Source organism: Vulpes vulpes, chromosome 1 (assembly GCF_048418805.1).
Source record: "Vulpes vulpes isolate BD-2025 chromosome 1, VulVul3, whole genome shotgun sequence".
NCBI lineage: Eukaryota > Metazoa > Chordata > Mammalia > Carnivora > Canidae > Vulpes > Vulpes vulpes.
The window spans coordinates 47740928-47766742 of record NC_132780.1 but is presented as its reverse complement, the minus strand read 5'-3'; the positions used below and the strand labels follow the sequence as shown (position 1 = coordinate 47766742).

Genomic DNA, 25815 nt, shown 5'->3' with positions numbered 1-25815 from the left:
ATTTATCAGATCTTGCTTCTTTTCTAGTTCATATTTTATATTGCTGTTTCACTTGGGAGTTCCCTTTAGTTCTGTGTTTACTTTTGACCAATTTCAAAGCCATCCTCATGCTGGTAGCTGTATTTAAGTACATTTTATTGCATAATTGAAAGGTTATAGAAAGTTTCTTACTAATGATTTAGTGCTATGAAAAGTCAGTATTAATTTCATAGTTTTCATTTACTTTTAAGTGACCATTGTCAAAACTTCACATTGTTTTGAGAAAGTTCCAAGTCTGAATTTGTAATATTTTTTAAAGGATATATTTTTGTTTTTCTTTTTATGAATGTTATCTTAAATAAAGGTTATATGGTTGCTTTATTTGGACAGTAGACCAAAGTGTAGCTGTTAATGACTTGGTTTAGTAGGTAGCATTAATGAGCATTTATTATAAATGAGCACTTACTCTGTGCCTAGTCCTAGATAACTGTTGCAGGTTTTACTCTGAACCAGTACCCATCTTCAGTCTTTTAGTTGATTGTGCTCTTGCCTTTACATACTCGGTCATGCTGGGTCTCCTTTACACTATTGTATGCAGCTTTTACTTTATTGCTTTGTTTTTGGTTTTAATTTCTTGAGTAGTTTTTTCATTGTTGTGTACATTTTATCCCATTATCTAGATTGTAAAATTGTTTGTGGAAGAGATAAGTTTGCTAATTTTATACTAACGAAGAACCTGCTACTGTGGGTGTCTAGTAGGCATTCAACAAATGCTTAATGATGAGTGACATGCTTAAGTTTCACAAAGTGCATATTTTTATGCAAATTAATTATAGTTGTTGAAATCTTGCTAAGAGGTACTGTAGTATGTAGCCTTATATTTTTAAAGTTACTGAAATTAAGTCCCATTTCTTCAGTAACTTATTTTTTAAAAAATATTTGAATTACACGTTTTGCACAGTGATGTTCTGTGCTTTTTTCAGACTAATTAATGGCAGTTGATTTCACTGTACATATTTGAATATTTACGTTCAAAGAAAATATAAGTGCATTTTATAAGAAAATATAAGTTTTTGGGCAACTCCTTTGTTCTTTAATGGACAGTAAGGTTTTTTGAGATATTAGGTTCATTATTCTCTTCGGTGCCTTATAGCTAAAAAATGTTAAGGGCTCATACTTCTCCCCAAACTTCCTAGTTCCAAAATATTTTACATTTGTTATCACCTTAAATATTAGGATTATTGTTTGATAGAGCTAAAACACTTTAAAGTCAGATAGCTATGAATACCTATAGAATTTTGTAGTTAAGAATTTTGTCTTAAAACTTGTTTTTAATTTTTTGTGAATCAGGGCCTTTGATTCTTTATACTGTTATTTTGTGAACTCTGTCCGGGTCAGATACAAGTATAATAATTGACTCTATTTATCTAATCTCCATTATATAGACTTAAATATTGTCTTTTTTTTCTTCCTTAAAATTTTTTTTGATGATTGCCTGTTAATATTTCTATCTTTCTCATATCCAATTTTAACCTGAAGGGAGAGGTGCATTCAGAGAAACACCATATGTAATTGACTATAACAGGAATGACTTTTGGAATAGATAATAATAACTTATCTGAAAAGATTGTATGAATTTACTATTGTAGATTAATTTTACTAGTTTTGTTGTTGTTTGTGTTTTCTCATGTTGACAGGGTTGCTTTAGACACTCTTGCTGCATTGCTAAAATCAAGTAAGTTTTTAAATACTAGAAATACTAGATACTATTTTTCCAAGTATTCTATCAACTGTGTTAAAGAAACTGGAAATGTAGATTTAGTCTGTAGTTGTAAAGCTAGTTTGTTAAATTTATTATTTATTTATTTATTTTTATTATTTTTTTAGTTTGTTAAATTTAATGTCAAAGTTGATTCTCTTTTTTTCATATGATTGATCGATATACATCTTACGTAATGTCATTTCTGGTTATTGAGCTACAATATAGTACATTTATGTAATTTATTCAAGTACATTGACTTCCTTTTTTATAAGTTCATTATATAAAGTCCTGTTAATAGAGGCAGGTAATATGTAAATATATGTATCATCTTTTCAAAAGTGAAGTGATAACATGATATTGAGGATATTTACTGTGAAGAATATTGTTAACTACTATATGTCAAACACAAGTGATTTTAGTTTAGAAACCTCTTATTAGAAATTTTATTTCTATCAAGTTCAAGTAACATTAAAAAATGACTATTGTAAATTTACAGTTTATTAATATTAAGTTCATTTATAAACTAAAGCAACTGTTTTATTTTCAAAAGTGAAGCATTGGAGTAAATGTTTTTTATGATATGATTTCTTTGGAGAGTGACTTATCTACATTATGTTTTCTCTCTCCAAGGTACTCAGTATCTGTGTTTTGTTTTTATTTTATTTTATTTTTTTGTATCTGTGTTTTAAATATTACTTTTGTTAGCACTTCCATTCTTGTTGGTTGATTAAATTAACATCTTAAGCATAACACTTAATCATAAGGATATGATGGCTTTATATATATATATATTTTTTATTGAAGTTGATTTATGATGGCTTTCAATGTTATTTTTCCCCAAAACTGTAAAACCAACTTGCTCTTAAATTTGAATGACCAGAATTGTTCATTTGAACAGTAGAAAATAATTAATTGATTGAAAATCTGGCATTTGGTAAGGTAATGATTTATTAAATTAAAAAAAAATCACCTTAGGTATCAGTATTATATACCAGAGCATATAAAATTCAGTTAACAGTTTTATCTTTGAAATGAAATGTGTGGTACTCAATTAGATGAGCCGTGTAGTCTTATTTTCATATCTGATGTGATAAACCTTAGACCAAAATCAGAATACTTGGGTTAATTTTAAAAGATATTTGTAGCTTGGCTTTGTTGTGCCCTGACTTTGTGGTTCAAATTGTTATTTAAAGATTAATATTTAAATTAATATAGGCAAGCATATATTTTTGATTTAGAGAAGATTGAAATAGCTATTGAAACTGAAGCTTATTAATTTTCAGAATCACTGATGACAAAATCACTGATAAATAAGTCATTAAAAACTAAAACCCTCATAAGTTTCAGCTATTTATTGAAATTGGTGAATCTAAGATGACAAATCTAGTATCTTCCATTTTAAATAGTAATCTTTCTTTTTACTGCCTCCTCCTTCAAAGGAGGATGGTGGGCAAGCATACCTGTTTTACTCCATCAGGTAAAAAAAAAATAAAAGTGACCAGCAAGATGAGTCTACTTTTATATCTGGTATGTTTTCATAGGGCACACGACCCTAGGATAAAAATTTAATGCAAGATAATGTTTAGTAGCACACTGCATATTTTTAAATGCACTGTGGCATTTTGGAACATTCACATTCCTTGATTTTTTTTTTTAACTGTTTTTTGGGAGGGGGCAGTTATTTACTTAAGGTAAAAGAGACTACTGTGATAACCTGAGCGAATGTAAAGCAAAGAACACATACACACACAGTGCAGAAGGACAGGTAGCCTAGGTACCTTCGCTAGCGTATAGATGAGATGCCGCAGTCTAAAGGAGAATCTGAGTTGTCTTTTAACAAGAGAAGGAAGAAGAGACCTAGACTGATTATGCGTTAGGTGTCCTGAACACATGACAAAAGCCCCTTTACTAAACTCTTTAGTTGTACTCGGTTAAGATTACAGACAGCTTTGTTCCCTTCTCTTCATTCAGCGCCTGTGTTGGAGTTATGGGCAAGTCTCTTATTTGATCTTAATAAGAATTTAAATATTTCACATAAATACCATTTAGGCTCCTGATATCTTTTTTTTTTTTTTTTGGATGTCTTTTAAGAAAATCATATATGCAGCTAGTGAACCAAAGGCTTATATACTCCAGGTGGTGTAAACAAAGTGTATATTCCTTTAAAATAAAATAATAAATAATAAAATTCCAATAAAATACTATTGACCTGATTGTGTAAATAGCCACAGCCTTGGCCAACTAGCTCTTGAAGACACAGAAGAGGTTTTAAAGTTTTTACATAAAAAGCCGCTATCCCTGCCACATGAATTTCTTCTAGCTCTCCAAAGTCAGAACAGGGTTTCAGAGAGAGCCTTAGTAGTTTGTTGATCTCAGTATCTTTGTGTTCTAGGTATGTATTAGGAATTTGGATACTGTAGTAATTTTTTCAGGTAACTAAAAGCAGCAGAGCCTTACCTTACTGTTACATTATCTTAGTGCCTATGCCATGAGGCAGGGTCAACTTGGGTGAGGGAGAGATTGGAATTTCTTTCCAACTAAACAAGCTCAGATAAATTGGTATTCCACATTAATTTGTGCTCTTCATCATGGCTCACCTATGTGTTGCTGGGTGGCGCAGGATGTTGCTAATGATAGGGTTCCCCTACTGCCATTTTAGTGAAATGTACCCTTTTGGCTAATAATCTAAAATATTAACACTTTAAAAATAATAAAGTAGATCAAATTTGTGGATTTCTGTTAATTCTACCCCAGTAAAATAAACCATTTACAAAAAAACTTCTTTAATGTAGTTTTCATTACAGTAGATAATTAATGACCAGAAAGCAGTAAAGTGCTCCTTACGTTTCATTTACTAAAAGTTGTATAAGTAGTTTTAATTTAGTCTTGTTATGACATGGAGATTTATGTACTTGTGGGGGTAATTAAAACAGTTGCTTTCAGTGGAAACACAGTTTGTAATAGAAGCTACAATCCAATGGAGTTCATTTCATGGGATCAAGATTTATAAGAGAAGTTACCGTAATGACAGTGTCTTTTAACAAAATCATACTCACAGCTAGTAAGGTAAAGACATATATTCTATTTGGTATATTAAAGTCAGTATATGTGTAAGTTTTAAACTACATGAAGCTTTAGTACTAACATTTAAAAAGATATAGCCCTTATTGTATTAAAGATATTTTGTTATCTTTTAACCACAAAACAGTATATGGGCAGATTCCTGGAAAATACTGTATCTTGCCATTTGAGACTTTTCATTTGTTAGAGAAAAAAATATTCAAATATGTGGCTGGTATATATATATATTTTTTTTTGAACAGAAATTATAAGAACTCATTACAATATTGTGATATTTTTAATTTAGTTTATTCTACCATTTTCTCTTACCATTTAAAAAATGTTCTTTCTCAATTTTCTTTTGTTAAAGAAACAAATGCCAGAAGAGCTGTAGACAGAGGATATGTCCAAGTCCTTTTAACAATTTATGTAGATTGGCACCGCCATGATAACCGACACAGAAACATGCTCATTCGAAAAGGAATTTTACAGAGTTTAAAAAGTGTTACAAACATCAAGTTGGGAAGAAAAGCATTTATAGATGCCAATGGAATGAAAATTCTGTATAATACTTCACAAGTAAGTTTTTTATTTTCTCTCAATTACTGTGATTATGTGTTAATGATAGTATTTGATTCTTAAGAAAACTTAATATTTGTATAAATACTAAAAGAAGTATGATAAGTATGTTTAAGAAAAAAAAAACTGGAAACCAAAAGGCATAATCATTTCTCATGTGACCTCCTCGGACTGAGTTAGAGAAAGTACTCTATGCATATCTATGCAATATGAGATTTTAGGTAAAAGGAAGATAGATAAATCCATCCACCAGGCAGGAAGGGAATCCATATAACCGTGTTTTCTAAAATGTGCAGTTGCTTATACTCAGTTTTGCCTGTTCCCCTCTTAAGATATTATGGATCCTTTATAGCTGGTAAGGCAGTTCTGTTGTCTGTGAATGTTGTCAGTGACTTCCTTCTGGATAGACCTTCCTTTTACATAGAGAATGTAAAGAAGTGAAACCTGGGGTTAAGAATCCTAGTTCTGCCTGCCATCTTAACCATAAACCTTCTTGACACTATCTTTAGCAAGAAGACTCTCAGCTCTGGGCAATGGGGATGTTACAATCACTTTGTTTTTAGAAGGCCAAAATTATTAGAAAGAAATCTGTCTTTTTAAAATTGCGGTAAATTATCTTGGCTGTGCCCTCTTGGTCTTAGACACAACAAATGGTCTCTTTCTACATGACACTAGTTAAGATATCTGAACACACTTTATGTTGGCCCTACGCTTTTTCTTTTCTAGATCAATCATATGCACTTCTTTTTACTATTCTTAATGTAGCCAATGATGGCTAATTGATATATTATGAAGAGATGGGTGACTTTGTTCATGCTACTAAACATTTCTGAGCCTTATTTTCTCATCTGTTCTGGCGGGTCAGATGTGAAAATTTGTATTGAAGATTTTTTTTTTTATTGGACTTCAGTTTGCCAACATATAGCATAACACCCAGTGCTCATCCCTTCAAGTGCCCCCCTCAGTGCCCATCACAAAATCACCCCAACCCCCGGCCCACCTCCCCTTCCACTACCCCTTGTTCAATTCCCAGAGTTAGGAGTCTCTCATGTTCTGTCTCCCTCTCTGATATTTTCACTCATTTTCTCTCCTTTCCCTTTATTCCCTTTCACTATTTTTTATATCCCCCAAATGAATAAGACCATATAATGTATATCCTTCTCCTATTGATTTATTTCACACGCATAATACCCTCCAGTTTCATCCACGTTGAAGCAAGTGGTGGGCATTTGTCATTTCTAATGGCTGAGTAATATTCCATTGTATACATGGACCAATCTCTTTATCAATTCATCTTTCGATGGACACTGAGGCTCCTTCCACAGGTGGCTATTGTGGACATTGCTGCTATAAACATCAGGGTGCAGGTGTCCCGGCATTTCACTGCATCTGTATCTTTGGGGTAAATCCCCAGCAGTGCAATGGCTGGGTCGTAGGGCAGCTCTGTTTTTAACTCTTTGAGGAACCTCCACACAGTTTTCCAGAGTGGCTGCACCAGTTCACATTCCCACCAACAGTGCAAGAGGGTTCCCCTTTCTCCACATCCTCTCCAACATTTGTTGTTTCCTGTCTTGTTAATTTCCACCATTCTCACTGGTGTAGGGTGGTATCTCATTGTGGTTTTGTTTTGTATTTCCATGATGGCCAGGGATGCGGAGCATTTTCTCCTGTGTTTGTTGGCCATGTCCATGTCTTCCTCTGTGAGATTTCTGTTCATATCTTTTGCCCATTTCATGATTGGATTGTTTGTTTCTTTGCTGTTGAGTTTAATAAATTCTTTATAGATCTTCAGATACTAGCCCTCTATCTGATAGGTCACTTGCAAATATCTTCTCCCATTCTGTAGGTTGTCTTTTAGTTTTGTTGACTGTTTCTCTTGCTGTGCAGAAGCTTTTTTATCTTGATGAAGTCCCAATAATTCATTTTTGCTTTTGTTTCCCTTGCCTTTGTGGATGTATCTTGCAAGAAGTTGCTGTGGCCAAGTTCAAAAAGGGTGTGGCCTGTGTTTTCCTCTAGGATTTTGATGGATTCTTGTCTCACATTTACATCTTTCATCCATTTTGAATTTATCTTTGTGTATGGTATAAGAGAATGGTCTAGTTTCATTTTTTTTTGCACGTGGCTGTCCAATTTTCCCAGCACCATTTATTGAAGAGACTGTCCTTTTTCCAGTGGATAGTCTTTCCTGCTTTGTCGAATATTAGTTGACCATAGAGTTGAGGGTCCATTTCTGGATTCTCTATTCTGTTTTATTGATCTCTGTGTCTGTTTTTGTGCCAGTACCACACTGTTTGATGACCACAGCTTTGTAGTACAGCCTGAAATCTGGCATTGTGATGCCCCCAGCTCTGTTTTTTTTTTTTTTTTTTTAAATATTCCCCTGGCTATTCGGGGTCTTTTCTGATTCCACACAAATCTTAAGATGATTTGTTCCAACTCTCGGAAGAAATCCATAGTATTTTGATAGGGATTGCATTAAATGTGTACATTGCCCTGGGTAGCATTGACATTTTCACACTATTAATTCTTCCAGTCCATGAGCATGGAATATTTTTCCATCTTTTGTGTCATCCTCAATTTCTTTCAGAAGTGTTCCGTAGTTTTTAGGGTCTAGATCCTTTACCTCTTTGGTTCGGTTTATTCCTAGGTATCTTATGCTTTTGGTTGCAATTGTAAATGGGATTGACTCCTTTCTCTTTCTTCAGTTTCATTGTTAGTGTCTAGAAATGCCACTGGTTTCTGGGTATTGATTTTGTATCCTGCTACACTCTTAAATTGCTGTATGAGTTCTAGCAATCTTGGGGTGGAGTCTTTTGGGTTCTCTTTTTTTTTAAATTTTTTTTTCTTTTGGGTTTTCTATGCACAGTATCATGTCATCTGTGAAGAGGGAGAGTTTGACTTCTTCTTTGCCAATTTGAATGCCTTTTATTTCTTTTTGTTGCCTGATTGCTGAGGCTAGGACTTCTCTAGTACTATGTTGAATAGCAGTGGTGAGAGTGGACATCCCTGTCGTGTTCCTGATCTTAGGGGAAAGGCTCCCAGTGTTTCCCCATTGAGAAAAGCCATAGATGGCTTTTAAGATGCTGAGGAATGTTCCCTCTATCACTACACTCTGAAGAGTCAGGAATGGATGCTGTATTTTGTCAAATGCTTTCTTTGCATCTATTGAGAGGATCATGTGGTTCTTGTTTTTTCTCATGTTGATATGGTCTATCACATTGATTGCTTTATGAGTGTTGAACCAGCCTTGCATCCCAGGGATAAATCCCACTTTGTCATGGTGAATAATCTTCTTAATGTACTGTTGGATCCAATTGGCTAATATCTTGTTGAGAATTTTTGCATCTGTGTTCATCAGGGATAATGGTCTATAATTCTCCTTTTTGGTGGGGTCTTTGACTGGTTTTGGAATTAAGGTGATGCTGGCCTCATAGAACGAGTTTGGAAGTATTCCATCTCTATCTTTCTGAACAGCTTTAGTAGAAAAGGTATGGTTTCTTCTATAAACGTTTGATAGAATTCCCCTGGGAAGCCATTTGGCCCTGGACTTCTGTGTCTTGGGAGGTTTTTGATGACTGCTTCAATTTCCTCCCTGGTTATCGGCCTGTTCAGGTTTTCTATTTCTTCCTGTTCCAGTTTTGGTAGTTTGTGGTTTTCCAGAAATGCGTCCAATTCTTCTGATTGCCTACTTTATTGGCGTATAGCTGCTCATAATATGTTTTTAAGTCGTTTGTATTTCCTAGGTATTGGTGGTGATCTCTCCTTTTTCATTCGTGATTTTATTAATTTGAGTCTTTTCTCTTTTGTTTTTAGTAAGGCTGGCTAATGGTTTATCTATCTTATTAATTCTTTCAAAGAACCAACTCCTGGTTCTGTTGATCTGTTCCACAGTTCTTCTGGTCTCTATTTCATTGAAAATAGAGATTTTTGCTCAAATCTTTATTAACTGTCTTCTTCTGCTGGGTGTAGGTTTTATTTGCTGTTCTTTCTCCAGCTCCTTTAGGTGCAAGGTTAAGTTTTGTATTTGAGTTCTTTCCAGTTTTTGGATGGATATTTGTATTGCAATGTATTTCTCCCTCAGGACTGCTTTTGCTGTGTCCCAAAGATTTTGAACGGTTGTATCTTCATTCTCATTAGTTTCCATGAATCTTTTTAATTCTTCTCTAATTTCCTGGTTGACCCTTTCATCTTTCAGCAGGATGCTCTTTAACCTCCACGTGTTGGAGTTTCTTCCAAATTTCTTCTTGTGATTGAGTTCTAGTTTCAAAACATTATGGTGTGAAAATATGCAGGGGACAATCCCAATCTTTTGGTATTGGTTGAGACCTGATTTGTGCCCCAGGATGTGAGAAAGTTTCTCTCTATTCTGGAGAAAGTTCCATGTGCACTTGAGAAGAATATGTATTCAGTTGCGTTTGGATGTAAAGTTCTGTAAATTTCTGTGAAATCCATCTGGTCCAGTGTATCATTTAAAGCTCTTGTTTCTTTGGTGATGTTGTGCTTAGAATATCTGTCAATTACAGAAAGCACCGTGTTCAAGTCTCCCAGTATAAGTGTATTATTATCTAAGTATGTCTTAACTTTGGTTGTTAATTGATTGATATACTAGGCAGCTCCCACATTAGGGGCATAAATACTCATGATTGTTAGGTCCTCTTGTTGGGTAGATCCTTTAAGTATGATATAGTGTCCCTCTTCATTTCTTACTATAGTCTTTGGGATAAACTGTCATTTATCTGATATGAGGATGGCTACCCCTGCTTTCTTTTGAGGACCATTTGAATGGTAAATGGTTCTCCAACCTTTCATTTTCAGGCTTAGGTCTAAAATGAGTCTCTTGTAGACAGCAAATCGGTGGGTCTTGCTTTTTTATCCAGTCTGAAACCCTGTACCTTTTGATGGCATCATTAAGCCCATTCTCGTTCAGAGTTACTATTGAAAGATATGGATTTAGTGTCATAATACTTATTCAGTCCCTGTTTTTGTGGATTGTTTCCTTGGACTTCCTCTTTGTTTTACAGAGTCTCCCTTAATATTTCTTGCAGAGCTGGTTTGGTAGTCACATATTCTTTCAGTTTCTGCCTATCTTGGAAGCTCTTTATCTCTCCTTCTATTCTGAATGAGAGCCTTGCTGGGTAAAGTATTCTTGGTTGCGTGTTCTTCTCGTTTAGGACCCTGAAAATTATTACCTGCCAGCCCTTTCTGGCCTGCCCTGTCTCTGTGGAGAGGTCTGCTGTTAACCTAATGCTTCCTCCCACAAAGATTAGGGATTTCTTGTCTCTTGCTGCTTCAAGGATTTTCTCTTTATCTTTGAAATTCACAAGTTTCACTATTAAATGTTGAGGTGTTGAATGGTTTTTATTGATTGTAGGCGGGGATCTCTCTATCTCCTGGATCTGAATGCCTGTTTCACTCCCCAAGTTAAGGAAGTTCTCAGCTATGATTTGTTCAAATACATTTTCTGGTCCTCTGTCCCTCTCGGTGCCCTCTGGAACCCCAATTAAATGTAGATTTTTTCTTCTGAGGCTGTCATTTATTTCCCTTAACCTTTCCTCATGATCTTTCTTTTTTTTTTTAAGATTTTATTTATTTATTTATGAGACAGAGAGAGAAAGAGAGAGAGAGAGAGAGAGAGAGAGAGAGAGAGATTGGCAGAGACATAGGCAGAGGGAGAAGCAGGTTCCATGCAGGGAGCCTGATGTGGGACTTGATCCTGCGTCTCCAGGATCAAGCCCTGGGCTGAAGGCAGTGCTAAACCACTGAGCCACCTGGGCTGTCCTCCTCATGATCTTTTAATTGTTTTTCTTTTTAATCCTCAGCTTCCATCCTTGCCATCAACTTGTCTTCTCTGTCACTCACTCAGTCTTCTACCTCATTACCCTTGTTGTTAGGACCTCCAGTTTGGATTGCGTCTTATTTAATTGATTTTTAATTTTGGCCTGATTTGATCTAAATTCTGCAGTCATGAAGTCTCTTGAATCCTTTATGCTTTTTTCCAGAGCCACCAGTAGCTTTATAATTGTGCTTCTGAATTGCTTTCTGACTTTGAATTGTAATCCAACTTCTGTAATTGTGGGAGAGAGTACTCTTTTTGATTCTTTTTTTTGTGGTGAGTTCTTCCTTCTAGTCATTTTGCTTAGTGCAGAGTGGCTAAAAACAAGTTGTACTGGAAAAAGGAAGGAAAGATAGAGAAAGAGCAAACAAACAAAAAACAAGGAGGGTTATCCTCTGATTCTATATACTGTAAGTCCTCGACTTCCCCTGGAGCGTTCCAGCACTGCTTGGTCAAGAACTTGCTCTTCCCCTGTCCTTCCAGCCAGTCTTCTGGGGAAGGGGCCTTCTCTGCTTATTTTCAGGTGTGTGCACTTGTGGGAGCTGTCCTGCCCCCTGCCAGGTGTACTGCTCAGTGGGAGTCGTTTATCCTTTGAGGCTCCTGCTCCCTGACAGCCAGGCTCAGTCCGAGGCACAAGGTGACACCAGGAGGAACAACAACAGTTGCGGCGGCCAGCTCTCCAGCTCAGGAGTCAGCTCCAGCAATAACTACCGCAGTCTCCCAGTCCGCAGAGGCTTGGATGCTCCGGGGGCGGAGAGAGCTGATCTGCATCACTTGGGGGCGCTCAGTGGCTGGAGTGTCCCTGCTCTCCTGTGTCCTCCCAGCCTCCGCCTGTCCCAAGGGGAGCGCTGGATCCTCGGCTGTGTCTCCCAGTGCCTTGGGCTCCGGGGCCTGCACTGCTGGAATCGTGCTCCTGGAGCTGCGCAGCCCCCTCCGTGTGGAGCTGCTGTCTGAGCTGCTCCCGGGCCTCGCCGGGCACACGTGGGGCATGCGCTGGAGTCTTTTAGGGAGCTTGTCCCGCGGTGTGTGGCACGCTCTCCCCTGGGGCACACTTCCTCTTTTAGTGACCTCGGGAACCTCAGGGCTCCATTGCCCTTCCTGGGATCCTGTCCGAGTTCCTGCGAGCACCTTTCTGTCCGGGAAGATTGGTAAAGTTCCTGCTTCTCTGGCACTGGGCTTTCCTGTCCTGGAGGCTCTCACCGCCTGGCGTTAGCCAGGCTCCTCGTGGGGGCCCCTCCCCGACTGGATGCTTTTTTTATTTATTTACTACCCCCCTCCCTCTTTCTACCTTATAGAAGTGCGAAATCTTCCCACTGTAGCATTCCAGCTGTTCTCTCTTTAAATCTCAGGCCAAATTCATAGGTTTTTCCGGTTGATTTGAAAGTTATCTAGGTAATTTGGTGGGGATAGGTTACTTGGGGACCCTACTCTTCTGCCATCTTGCCCCCCTCTGTATTGAAGATTTTATGGGATGTCAAAGTGCTATCTAAATGCCAGTTGTCAATAATAATAATAATAATAATAATAATGTTGTATGTTATATGTTCAAATACTCTGTCCATTAGCCCTTGTCAAGATTAGATACCAGGATAGCGCATTACACTCTTAAAACTTAAAATCATGGTATTTCAGGCTATTTTTGTAATAAGTTGAAGAGCCGACTGATTAGAGGTATTATTGTATAATAATTGATAGAGTTCTGAGAAAGACCCAGTCAACGCATGTTCCTTTTTATTTCTTATAGCTTTCTCAGTGTCTTTTTTACTTAATGTTTTTTTTTTCCTTTGTCCCTTAAATTAAAAAGAATATTTCTTTTATGACCTAGGCTTGCTAAATGCCTTGTAGGTCACTCAGATATTACTTAGCACAGTAATTCATCCTTATCTGTTAGGCATCCAGTCCAAGATCCTCTGGATCTTAGATGCCTGAAATCTTGGATGGTACTCTACCTTATTTATACAATATATGTTTTCCTATACATACATACCTGTGATAAAGTTTGATTTATTACTTAACCCCAGTAAGAGATTAACAACTAATAATAAAATAGAACAGCTATAACAATATACTATAATAAAGGTTAAGTGAATATGGTCCCTCTCAAAATATCTTATTATACTGTACTCATCCTTCTTATGATAATGTGAGATGCCCCTGTGATGTGATGAAGTGAGATGAAATAATGTAGATATGTTGTCTTATAGCATTAGGGCTAATATTGATCTTTTGACAGCTGATCTTAGGTCCAAAGGAAGATCATTTGTGCTCGGCCACGGTTGACCATGGATAACTGAAATCAGGGATAAAAGGGAACTAATATACTTTGGTGACTTTTGGTGCCAAAGATGGTACGGATTTCTGCTTGGTTAAGGTATTTTAGGAAAAGTTTACTAAATTTGCCACATGAAGTTCTTACTTATGAAGAGATACTTCCGAATAGCCAAAGCTATTGTATAATCATATTATATTTAAATATTGGTTTTTGTGATATTTTTCTCTTGAAAATTATTGATATATTTATGAAGTAAAGTAAAACTGATTCAATTATTCACCAAAGGCATATTACCTTTTTCTTAAAAAACAGGAATGTTTGGCAGTCAGGACTCTTGATCCTCTTGTCAACACCTCCAGTCTGATCATGAGGAAGTGTTTTCCTAAAAATCGCCTGCCACTCCCAACGATTAAAAGTTCTTTCCATTTCCAGTTGCCAGTTATTCCTGTGACGGGGCCTGTGGCCCAGCTCTACAGTTTACCCCCTGAAGGTAAGACCGCACGTTTGCTGCTGGCTTTCCATGGTTCTTGGAATTGTGTGACTGTTGACTTTTTTTGCTCGTTTCCAGTTTATAGCAAAAGGAGACCTTAATGAACACAGTACACTTTCACATATTTTAGTTATTTCTTCAAATATAAGAAATTGGGGTCTGATAATTAAGGGAAGTGGTGTGGAATGTGTTACATATATATGTAAATTTGAATTTGAAAAAATTTAAACTTTACATAGGAACATTATTTCATAGGTTTCATACATTTTCAAAGGATAAGAATATTTAGGTAACAGATTATTTGGACTTATATTTATAACTTTTTGATAAACTTCATTTTTTTAAGTTAAGAATACCTAATCACCCCAAATTTTATAGTTTATGCTTAACAAAACTTGAATATGACTTACTTGAATGAAAATAATGAAATTATCAGAAATTGGCTGGTTGCCATTTTCATTAGTGCTGGGAACATAGAAGTAGGAGTTGAAATTTCTTAATGTGGGGAAAAAGTAGAATTTTTTTGGATCCAGCAAAACGAGAAAGAGAATATAGTCTAGATAGACTATTATTAGAATTTCTAAAGTATTTCCTCATCAGTTGATCACTGCTTTGTGAGAAAAATTTTATATTATAAAATTTATATTTATATTTAAAAGCAATTACTTGAAGTAAGTGACTTAAGAGAATTTTTAGATGATTATAATTATATTTTTATTATCCTTGATAGAGATTTGTTAATGGTATATATATTGCAGAGTCCACCATTATGATTTTATTTTAAAAATATTTTAGTATAAAAGTACAAGTTTATGCAAAATACCAAAGTATTTAGTCTATGCAAAATACCAAAATGGATTATTCAGAAACTTCCTTTAAAAAAGGAGAAGTCTGGGGATCCCTGGGTGGCTTAGCGGTTTGGCGCCTGCCTTTGGCCCAGGGCGCGATCCTGGAGTCCCGGGATTGAATCCCACATCAGGCTCCCGGCATGGAGCCTGCTTCTCCCTCCTCCTGTATCTCTGCCTCTTTCTCTCTCTCTATCACAAATAAAAATAAATAGATCTTTTTAAAAAAAAAAGTCTGCAAGTCAGTCTGGGACTTGAGTAAGATAGCAAAGTGAAAAAGTGATCTAATTTCTCTTTCCCATTGCCTTTAAAATTACTAGCAGACTTTAAAAATAGGGGAAAATCTGAGCAAAAGTGAAAACAAGGTAAAAGAAGCATTCTCCTGAAACACAGAACATGCAGCAAACATGCTGGAGGTAGGGATATACTAATGAACAACATCGACTTTCTGCTTACCCTTCTGTGAATTCAGTCTGACTGAGTCCTGAGTGGAGATGCCAGTAACACTTAACTTGGAGGGACGATCAAGGAGCAGTGGGAGTGCCTTTCTTTCCTGTATCTCAGTGTAGGATGATAGGGGCTGCAGTGGTGCTTGTAACTGGTAGGAAGCTTGGGGAGACTTCTGTATGATACAGCAGGTGGTAAGACTGGGAGTGATATAGGACACAGGACATACCCCATTCCTACTGTCTTTAGGTAGAGAAAGCTGACTTCTAGTGCAGTGAATTCATCAGACCTGGGGAGAAATTGACAGTGATGATATTTTTCTGAGGGCTCCTTTCCTGTCTCATCTCACACTAATGGATTAAATTAGAAATGGAGATTTACACTGACCAACAGGTCTTCATGATTAAGATGTGAGAGGAGGGTTTTGACAGAACTGTGCAGGCATAAGGAAAATACCCTCTTTCTGTTCACCATTACTTTTTCATATATCAGACTTCATTACATAGGTCACAATTTTCATTATTTTTTACCTCAGCTAGGATATAAATTCCATGAGGATAGAACTGTTGTTTTTTTTCCCCTTCATTTTATCCTGAGCATCTATTGGACACAGTGTATACTTAACATTTGTTGATGAAGGAATCGAGCTGACCTGAAGGCTTTGTCTCTAGAATATTAAATGCCCAAAGATAATGAAGCAGCATCTATAGAGATTTGGAGGAAAAAGTCCTCATTCAAGATTTCTGAACACTTATGAGTTGCCATCCCTATGTGAAGGTGACATATTCTTAGGTATATAAAGGTGTGGAAGTAGATTATCAGAAACCCTTTCTGAATTAATTACATGAAATATTACTTCAGGCTGGCTGGTGATGAATTAAAATGACAAGAATAGAGACAACATGGTAGCAGAATCATTGTATTAAACATTACAAATTGTTAATTACATAATACTAAATAATTGTCATACTGTCGGAATACATCAACCAACTCTTGGCCAAGGATACATATTTCACAGCTATAACAAAGTGGGTCTTTTACACAAATAAACTAGAATATACATTTATGTTAAATATAATTTATATTGTTTATATTGTTTGAGTTCCTGTTCTTAGGAATATTACACTATTCTGGCATTTTTAAAATAATTACAGAAATAGTGGTTCAGATATGGATTTTAAAATGTAAAAGTAACATCTGAAACAGAGATCCTTAGTTTGGGATCTGTTGAATCATAGGAATCCATGGATGGACTGAGACTATGAACATTTTGAAATTTTATGTAAAGTGATATATTTTATTTATTTTTTGGGGGGAGAAAAGTCTTGAGGAGGCTCATTTATTATTGCTATAGAAAAGCAAGGAAACTTCAGAGATGCACAAAAATCCTGAGAGTGCAAAATACAAAGCAAGAAGAAGCAAATCGGTTTTAGTAATAAGATATCTAAATGAATTGGGGCTCCTGGGTGGCTCAGTTGGTTAAGCATCTGCCTTCATGATCTCGGGGTCCTGGGATCAAGCTACATGTCAGGTCCTCAGTGGGGAGTGTGTTTCTCCCTCTGCCTGCTGCTCCCCCTGCTTGTGTGCTCTCTTACTGTCTCTCTCTCTATATCAAATAAATAAATAATCTTTATTTATTTCTCTCTCTGTCAATATTTATTTCTCTCTCTGTGTCAAATAATCTTAAAAAAAAAAATAAATGGATCAAAGGAAAGAATCTGTGGTTAGGTTAAAAACCAAAATCTAGGGCAGCCCGGGTAGCTCAGTGGTTTAGCACTGCCTTTGGCCCAGGGCGTGATCCTGGAGACCCAGGATCAAGTCCCACGTCAGGCTCCCTTCATGGAGCCTGCTTCTCTGCCTGTGTGTCTCATGAAAAAATAAATAAAACCTTAAAAAAAACAAAACAAAACAACCCAGAATCTAAGTAGCTGATATGTACTGGAGACTCTTAATAGCAAGATGAAAGTTTGAAAGTATGAAAGTATGAAGTTTGAAAGTATAAAAAAATGGGCAGATGTGTAGGTATTATTCCCTTAGAAGAGATGAGGGAGGCAATATTACACAGAACAAGTGTTTAATTTAAAACGGCAGGGGTTATTTTATACAAGTTAGATAATAACAGATATGCCATAAATACTAGGGCAAAGATAGGTGAAACTACAATCACTGAATAAAAAGAAGTTCACAGAAACACAATCTTATTGGTTGGTTTTACTATACCTCTCAGTTCTTGCAAATTAAATTGAGGAGGTTTAACCAACACAAGTAGGTGCAGAAGATAACTCCTGTTAATACATTTGAAAATATGATTGAAATGGACAGTATTTTAGACAAATATGAGTAACTAGAATCGACTTAAATAGTAGAAAACCTACAACTGAATATGCTGTCATGTCAGGTTGCCTTCCATGAAGACACCAAATGCTGCTGATGTAATAGTTTCAAGAAACTATCAACTTTCAAGAAAGTTTTCTCTGCTTTGTTTTCCAGAGCATAGAAAAAAGGGAAAGTTTAGAAGCAGCTCGATGTTGAAATAAAAACTAGTAGGAATAATCTAAAACCTGAGGTCATTGTCACTCATGAAAATAAATGTAAAAATCCTAAAATATTAGCAAATTGTATTGAGTCATATTTTTAATGTATACGGCACCTTGACAAAGTAAGGATTATTTTTTAAAAAGTAAGTTCATTGTAATATTAAGATATAATTAATAAAATTATCAGTAGATCAAAAAAAGAAAGCAAATGATTACCTTGGTAAATGCTGTGAAGAGATTTAATAAAATTCTTAGTTCCAGATGAATTTTTTTTTTTAATTTCTAAAAAGATTTTATTTATTTATTCATGAGAGACACACACAGAGAGAGGCAGAGGGAGGAGAAGCAGGCTCCATGCAGGGAGCCTGATGTTGGACGCAATCCTGGAACTCTGGGATCACATCCTGAGCCGAAGGCAGACGCTCAACTGCTGAGCCACCCAGGCGTCCCCAGATAAAATTTCTTCAGGAATCCAGGAATATTTCCCAAACAAGCTGGATATTCTCCAACTCCTATCAGTAGCCATTGTCACAATTGGTAGCAAAATGTTGCAGAACTTCAACCATTGTTAGTTAACACCATTTTGAAAGCTCTAGACAAATTCATTAGACAGAGAAAGGGAAAGTCTTAGTCATTAAATGGATGAGATAAAGTTAGTAGTATCTGTGGAGAATATTATTGTCTGTGTAGAAAATCCAAGCAAATCAATTTTAAAAACTTGATCTAGACGAAATAAAAGTTCAATAAAGTACTGTTTACAAGGGAAATATATAAAAGTAGGTTTCCTGTGTATGTGTTATATATGTAGATACATGAACAAAATCATATGGAAAACATAAGAGGAAAGTAGATCACATTTACAGGAGCAATAGCAAAAACAAAATAAACTCCTTGGAATATACTTTCCAAAACCTTACAGAAAGTACTGACTCATTCCTTTTAATTGTTATGTCATATAGATTTAGTATAATTTATCTAATTAGCTTCTTGTTGATAGGCATTTAAGTTTTTCCCTGTATTTTAGTTTTTACTTAATGAGCCAAGGACATTTTGAAAAACCACGACAAGGATTGATTTATAGTCCTTTATTTTAATTGTATAATTAAGCTGTAATAGTTGATAATATTCATTGGAAGAGAAGAAAAAGGCTCAGACACCCTAAGCTATATGGCATTTGACATCTGGACCAAAGGGAAAAACCATGTAAAGGAAAATACTTTGGAAGATTTGGTTAAAAATTAAAAACATTTTCTCTCAGACACTAAACTGCATTTTCCCTTCTCCCTGTCCAAGCAGTCATCTTTCTTGTTTGCATTAGGCTTTTCTTAATTCAGTCCCTTTCTTTTTTTCTTGTGGTTCATTCTCTGAATGTCAGCTCTTCCCTTGTTTGTCCATGACTGACTGAGGTTCGTACATTCGCATACATAGACCCAAGTTACTGTGCAGTATCAATATTTAACCCTTGCTATTTCCAAAAGAATTGAATTCCAAAAGAGCTGAAAGTGATATTAATTAGGATGAACTGAGCTGATGTTACACAGTGACCTATGGCAGTACCACAGTCGCTCAAGCAACAGAAGTAGTAACAGACATTTTTGTAGTGCATACTTTTTGCCTGGAGACTGTGTTGCTGTGCCTTTTCAGGAAAAAAGTTGTGGGATACAAAATCAAATGTATAAAAACCAGTTGCATTTCTATACAATTACAATAAACTATCTGAAAGAGAAATTAAGATAGCAGTCCCCTGTACAATAACAAAAAGGAATAAATTTGCCAAGGAGTTGAAAGACCTGTACATTGAAAACTGTAAGACATTGATGAAGGACATTGAAGAAGACACAAAGAACCTCCCCAACTTGTGTGCTCATGTTTGTTTTCAGATGAGAGTCTTTCCCCGTCCAAGCCAATCAGTCCTAAAAGTCTGGAAGAAGCAACTGTATCCTCAGATGCATCCTCCAGACTAAGAGGGCACTTTAAGACCTAAAACTCCCCAAATCCCTCCATACCATTTAGAGTTTTATTCAGGGTAACTTACTGATGAGAGTGTGCAATCCAGGTGCTGCTGCTACACAGCCGTTCTTTGGCCAGTCTAGACCAGAATCCACAGCTTTTCTAGAGCGAGGGACATTTGTGGTGAGGTAAAAGGGTAGTTCTTAAAAGTGGTGCCATGTGTGTGCCAGAGGATCTTTACTAGGTATCCAAAGTAGTGCACCACTTTAACGAAGATCAGAACAAGCCTTTCTGCTTCCTGGTCAGGGCATAAGTGTGCCCTGAGAGGTCATTGTGTGGACACGAACAAGATGGAGGGCCAAAGGAGTCCGCCTTATCAGCACTCTTACACAGATCAGTATCTCTGGTGATCATAGGTGCAGAAATCCATAGCGAAGTAACAGCAAACTGACTTTAACAACAAATGAAAAGGATCATATACCATGATCAGGTGGAATTTGTCTCTGGGATGCAAGGACGTTTCAACATCCACAAATCAAAATGTGATAAACCACATTAATAATGAAGGATAAAAATCATATCATCTCAATAGATACAGAAAACACATTTGATAAAATTCAAGATCCTTTCATGGTTAAATCCTTAACAAGTTAGTTAAAAAAGAGATATTCCTCTTCATAATAAAGACCATGTATGACAAGCCTATAGCTAATATTGTGCTCCATGGTAAAAAGTTAAAAGCCTTTCCTATAAGATCAGGAATGAAGTGCAAGAGCTAGGTTCTTGTCTCATGGAGTCGAAGAATGAATCTTGTGGACAAAGGAGAGTGAGTAAAGTGATAGAAGTTTATTAAGCAAGAATACAGGAAAAGCTCTCAGAAGTGAGAGGGGATCTGACACGGTTGCCATTGTGAGCCTCTCTGACAGTCTTTTATTTAGAACTGACCAGGGAGCTTATGGCCTTATCATTCTTCTGAAGTCTTAGTTTGAGTAAGGACTGGTGATAACATCTTTAATGGCTTACTTCTTCTTTGGGGTCTGGTTACTCTTTGTGAGTCACAGATGACTGTCATAAAAAAGACACCTTGCCTACCCACACCTAGGGTGAGGTGGTCTGATTTGTTCCTTTATCTCTGGTTTCCTTATACCTCAGCATGTTTGGGATTTCTGTGAGCTTGATCCCATAGCCCCCTATCTGTCTTTCCCAACTAGCCCTTTCTTTCCTGTCCCTTACTCAGGAAGAAAACAAAGATGTACTCTCACCATTTCTATTCAACACAGTACTAGATATTCTAGTATGTTGGATGCCAGCAATGAGGGGAGTGATAAATGGGGTGATAGGGTCAAAGGGTTTGATTTAAACTGAAAATAGATTTTCGGTTTAAGAAGATCAAGTTCTGATGATCTAATGAATAGCTTGGTGTGACTGTAGTCAATAATACGATATTGTGTACTTAGACGTTTCCAAGAGGAGCTCTTAAGTATTCACGACACACACACACACACACACACACACACACACACACACTGTTAGCAATGTTAATTGTATAGATGATGGATCTGTTAATTATCTTCATCTTGGTAATCATTTTACCATGTATATTTGTATCAAATGATCACATTGCACACTTAAACATATACAATTAATATGTGTCAGTTCTTCCTCAATAGAATTAAATATTTTAGAAAAATGTCCTTTTAAAATATTCTCTAGTTTGTTTTAAAGCACTCACTTACCTCTCTGAATACGCTTCCACTCATCTTGCCTTGTCTTCCTCACAGTCATGGTCCTCTTGTCCCTTCATAATGTGTTCTCTGAGTTTGAATATGAATATCATCCCCATTCCTGCTACATTGATCCAGAAAGTCACTGTCTCCTTTTAATTTGATCCCCTCCACATATGTGCTCCCTCTCTCACCTTTAGAGTGGTCTTTTGAGCATTGTTAAGTTGAATTAAGCCATTCACCTCTCAAGCACTGAAAATTCTCAGTGCTTGTCTTCCATAGGTTAAGAATCTAAACTGCTTGGCCTACTGTACCTTTCATTTCCTCATTCTTACTTGCCTTTCTTAGTACTTTCCCAAGCATACAAGTTTAGTCACACTTGCTGTTTTCCAAGAATATTATCTCAACTCTTTACTTATTTTCATCTTTTTCTTAAAAGCCATACTCACCCACTCCTTTGCTCGCCTAGAAAGCTACTGTATTTTCTTCAGGATACTGCTTAATAACCTGTTTTGTGGAGTGATCACTCTTATTCTCTTGACTCCAGGCATATTGCAGTTAGTTATTCCATCCTTTGTTTTCCCAAAGATTGCCTTCATTAACTTATACTTTTGTATTGTAGTTACCTGTTTACTCTTTTCTGCTCTTTAACCACTCAAGCTTTCTGAGGACAGGGACTATACACATATTTTAAAAAGTTCTCAAAAAACAAAACAAAACAAAACAAAAAAAGTTCTCAGCATACAATATGGCACACATGACACATGGTAGCTATTGAAACAAATGAGAAGTCAGTTGTTAAAGGAATGAAACCAGTTCTTGAAATTTATCACTTACGGGAAGTAAGATGTTTCATTCAGGCTGTTGCAACAGAAGACATTCATTTTAAAAACAGAGAACATGGGTAAAAAACACCCATACATTTTTAAAGTACTTTTTCAAATTTTAAAGTACTTTCACTTTATCTCATAGATTTTCAACACCTAGCACAGCCTTAGAGACATTTTTTAATAAGGAATTTCATTAACTTTTTCTTTGGTGATGGAAATACCAATGTTGTTTGTATATAGCATCCTGTCTTTGGATGTGCATGTTATAGAATGCTTACCTCTGACCTACTTATAGCACGTTTTATGTCACAGTGGATGACGTAGTAGATGAAAGTGATGACAACGATGATATTGACTTAGAAGCCGAAAACGAAACTGAAAATGAAGATGACGTAGATCAGAATTTTAAGGTTAGTATAAATATCTGTCTTCAGTCAACCTTATAAGTTGTGTACCCAGTTGTAAAACAAAGATTGGGGAAATCGATGTAGCTTAATAGTAGATTAATTTGTTTTGTTCACAGTTTTTTATTGTGATGACTTGTGACACTAAACTCATGAAAGGGAAAATAATGTTGCTTTGAGTGCATTGGTCTGAAAAAGGCATTAAAATAACTTATTTTCACTCTTTTGACCAGAATGATCTCAGGAACCCATCTGACTTAGGTTTCAAAGTCTAAGGAAATCTGAGTTTGAAGGAAAGTGGTTCGAGGTTCTCAGTGGCAACCTGTTCCCCTTTCAGCAGTCTTTTGGGGATATAAAAATAGTAGGAAAATAATCTGTAACTGCTGGCTTTTTGGTAAGAATTAGAGTTTACATAATGATTCTTAGGTTTCCGTTAAATGAATAAGAAAATGGACAAAAATATTAATTGAATTGAGACAAGATAAGATTATTTTCATGTTATATGTGATGTTAAGTAAAGAGGCAGGGGAGTTTTTAGAATTTTATGGCACTCCTGTAGGTTTAGAGACTATATTTGCTTTATTTAGTGTTGAGAAGGGGTCATTTTAATATCTGTGGAAAAATACCTGCTTAAGTCCTTCAGTTTTCAACTGTTTAGCTTAGTGCTTTTTTGGCGAGTGGAGAGAGATCCATTGACCCTTGCCTGCTTGGCCCTTTTTGTCTTGAATGCCACATGAAAATTGGGTACACTGAGTATTTGACCCTCTCTAGAGATAGAATATAATATACTGGAAGGAGATTTCCATCTTAATAGTATATGTAGAACCAGTTTCATTATTGATAAATGCGATCACCAAGGCAAGCTTTGGCAGAATTGTCAAGGTAGCCAATCTGGGCAGCATGATGGTCTGCATCCTTGCTTCAAGAAGCTAGAAAGAAGAGAAACAGTGCTGGCTCTGATGGTCAAGGCAGAAAAATCTGGATTGATTGTATGATTATGGTTCTGGACTTGATGTAAGGAAAGAACCATGGGATCCAAGCTATGAGAATTTAAATTCTGTTATGTAAAGTTTTCTTTAGATATAGGAGCTATATTAAAAAATCATTTTTGGGGGGTTCTTTGGGAACTGAATGTTTAGAGATAGTAAAATTTCAGATTGACATTAAATTTATTATACCTTAAAGAATTATATTTTGATAGAAACCTTTCTTTTATGTGCTGTATGTTTCCATGTTCTTAAAAATCTAGTATGTTGAGTATAATTTATTTTTTATGGCTCAGAGTCCTCATTATAAATATTTGTTGTGATCACTACAGATGTAAGATAAAGGTTGGTGGGGAAATAGAACTCAGTAGGGATTATAATAATGATTCTAATTTTGCTGCTTGGAGATTGTCAGTGTATATGCATGAATATATACTTAAAATTTTTTTAAAAATCATATGAGTGTAAGTTACATATATTATGTATCATGGTCCTTTACCCCTAAATATGTCAGCAAATATTCCCTAAGAATAGTTGTATTCTTTATTTTATTTTTTAATTAAAAAAATTTTATGTATTCTTTTACATAACCATAATGTAGTTATCAACTTCTTAAATTTATAGTGGTATAACTTTTTATCTAATCTGATATCTGTATTCCACTTTGTCAGTTGATCTCATAAATGACCTTTATGAGATATTTTTTCCTTCTCTCTAGAATAGGAGCTAGTAGCGGTTATTGCTTTTAGTTATTTTGTCCCTTACATCTCCTTTAATGTAGAATATTTCCACTTTTTTTTTGTCTTTTGTGACATTGACATCTTTGAAAAATACAGTTGTTTTTTTAAGTATTAGTTGTTTTAATGTTAGTAAATATATTACTCACTGGAGTAGCTGCGATTACTTACATTTTCCCCCACTTTATCTTAACACACCAGTTACAATAATAAGAAAAAATAATAGATTGGATTTATTAAACATCTAATCCTATGCTAGTCCATGCTCTTTTTTTAAAATTGAAATATAGTTGACATATAATATTTTATTTCAGATATATAGCAGTGATTTGGCATTATGAAATGTCTAAACCATTTGAATTTACCATCTATGCTAGTCTGTGCTCTTTACATATAATAACTATTAAAACCTCATCTCAGTCTTATAAGGTACATGGTATTATTACCTCTGCTTTATAGGGCTAATAATTAGAAGAAGGAGGCACAGAAGGATTATTAATGTAGCTTATAAGAGATGGGGCCAGGATTCAGAATAAAGCAATCTGATGTGAATGCCCACTCTCTCTACCACCATACTATACCAAAATGTGTTTTTTTAAAGGACTACAGAATTGTTGGCTGTTTGAGACTGCTGAGCTATATTATCTTATTTTTCTTCTTCACTACAGTTTACCTCTTCCTGTCATTGGTGGTTACATTTGGACTAATTTTTCCTTTTTAACTAAGTCCCTTATTTCTTTCCTGTGTGTCAGGTGAATCTGTTACATTGTTTGGGTTTAATATTTGTTTGTGATTTATTGTGGTTGTAGTTTTAGAGACTGTTTTTCCCTCACTGTATGATTCCATTCCCTTTACCACAGATTTTTCAGTTTGGAGCATTTATAGAAACTTGGAAGTTTAGAAGCCTCCTCTCCAGGTAGCCAGGACTTGTCAGTATATAAGCTTCAATGCATTGTTTTCCCTTCCTTTATTTTAGAAGAACTTTAAGGAATGGTGAAAAGTGGATTTTTTTTTTCTCTTCTAAGGCTGTCAGTAGCTCTTCATCTTTGTTTTCCCCTGAACCAAAACATGAATTTCCTGCTTCCAACCTCTCCAAGTAATAGTTTTTCCCCACAATGCTTGTTTTACAGATAAATTCTTTTTTTTGTTTTGAAAGCTATATATATATGGCTCTATTGTCATAAAATAATATTGAATGTTGAATTTGAGTATGCTTAGAAAAAGAATATTTCTATAAACTTTTTGTTATTTTGAAAGCGCTGTATATTTTATTAGGTGCCAGTCAAGGAAATTATATATTTTGGTTCATCAGTGCATAATTTAAAGATCTATGAAATTACATATTCATGTACTAATAATTATACACTAATGATCCACTAA

The 25815-nt window shown here is 35.6% G+C and overlaps 1 protein-coding gene across 1 annotated transcript in view; it reads left to right on the top strand.

The window, feature by feature from the left end:
• The window catches only part of AGTPBP1 (ATP/GTP binding carboxypeptidase 1), a 174692-nt gene that overhangs the window by 69205 nt on the left and 79672 nt on the right, over nt 1-25815 (top strand). Inside the window, 4 exon segments of the mRNA XM_072763282.1 lie at nt 1677-1714; nt 5172-5380; nt 13798-13975; nt 22621-22718. Of these exon segments, the coding sequence (XP_072619383.1) occupies nt 1677-1714; nt 5172-5380; nt 13798-13975; nt 22621-22718 (523 nt within the window).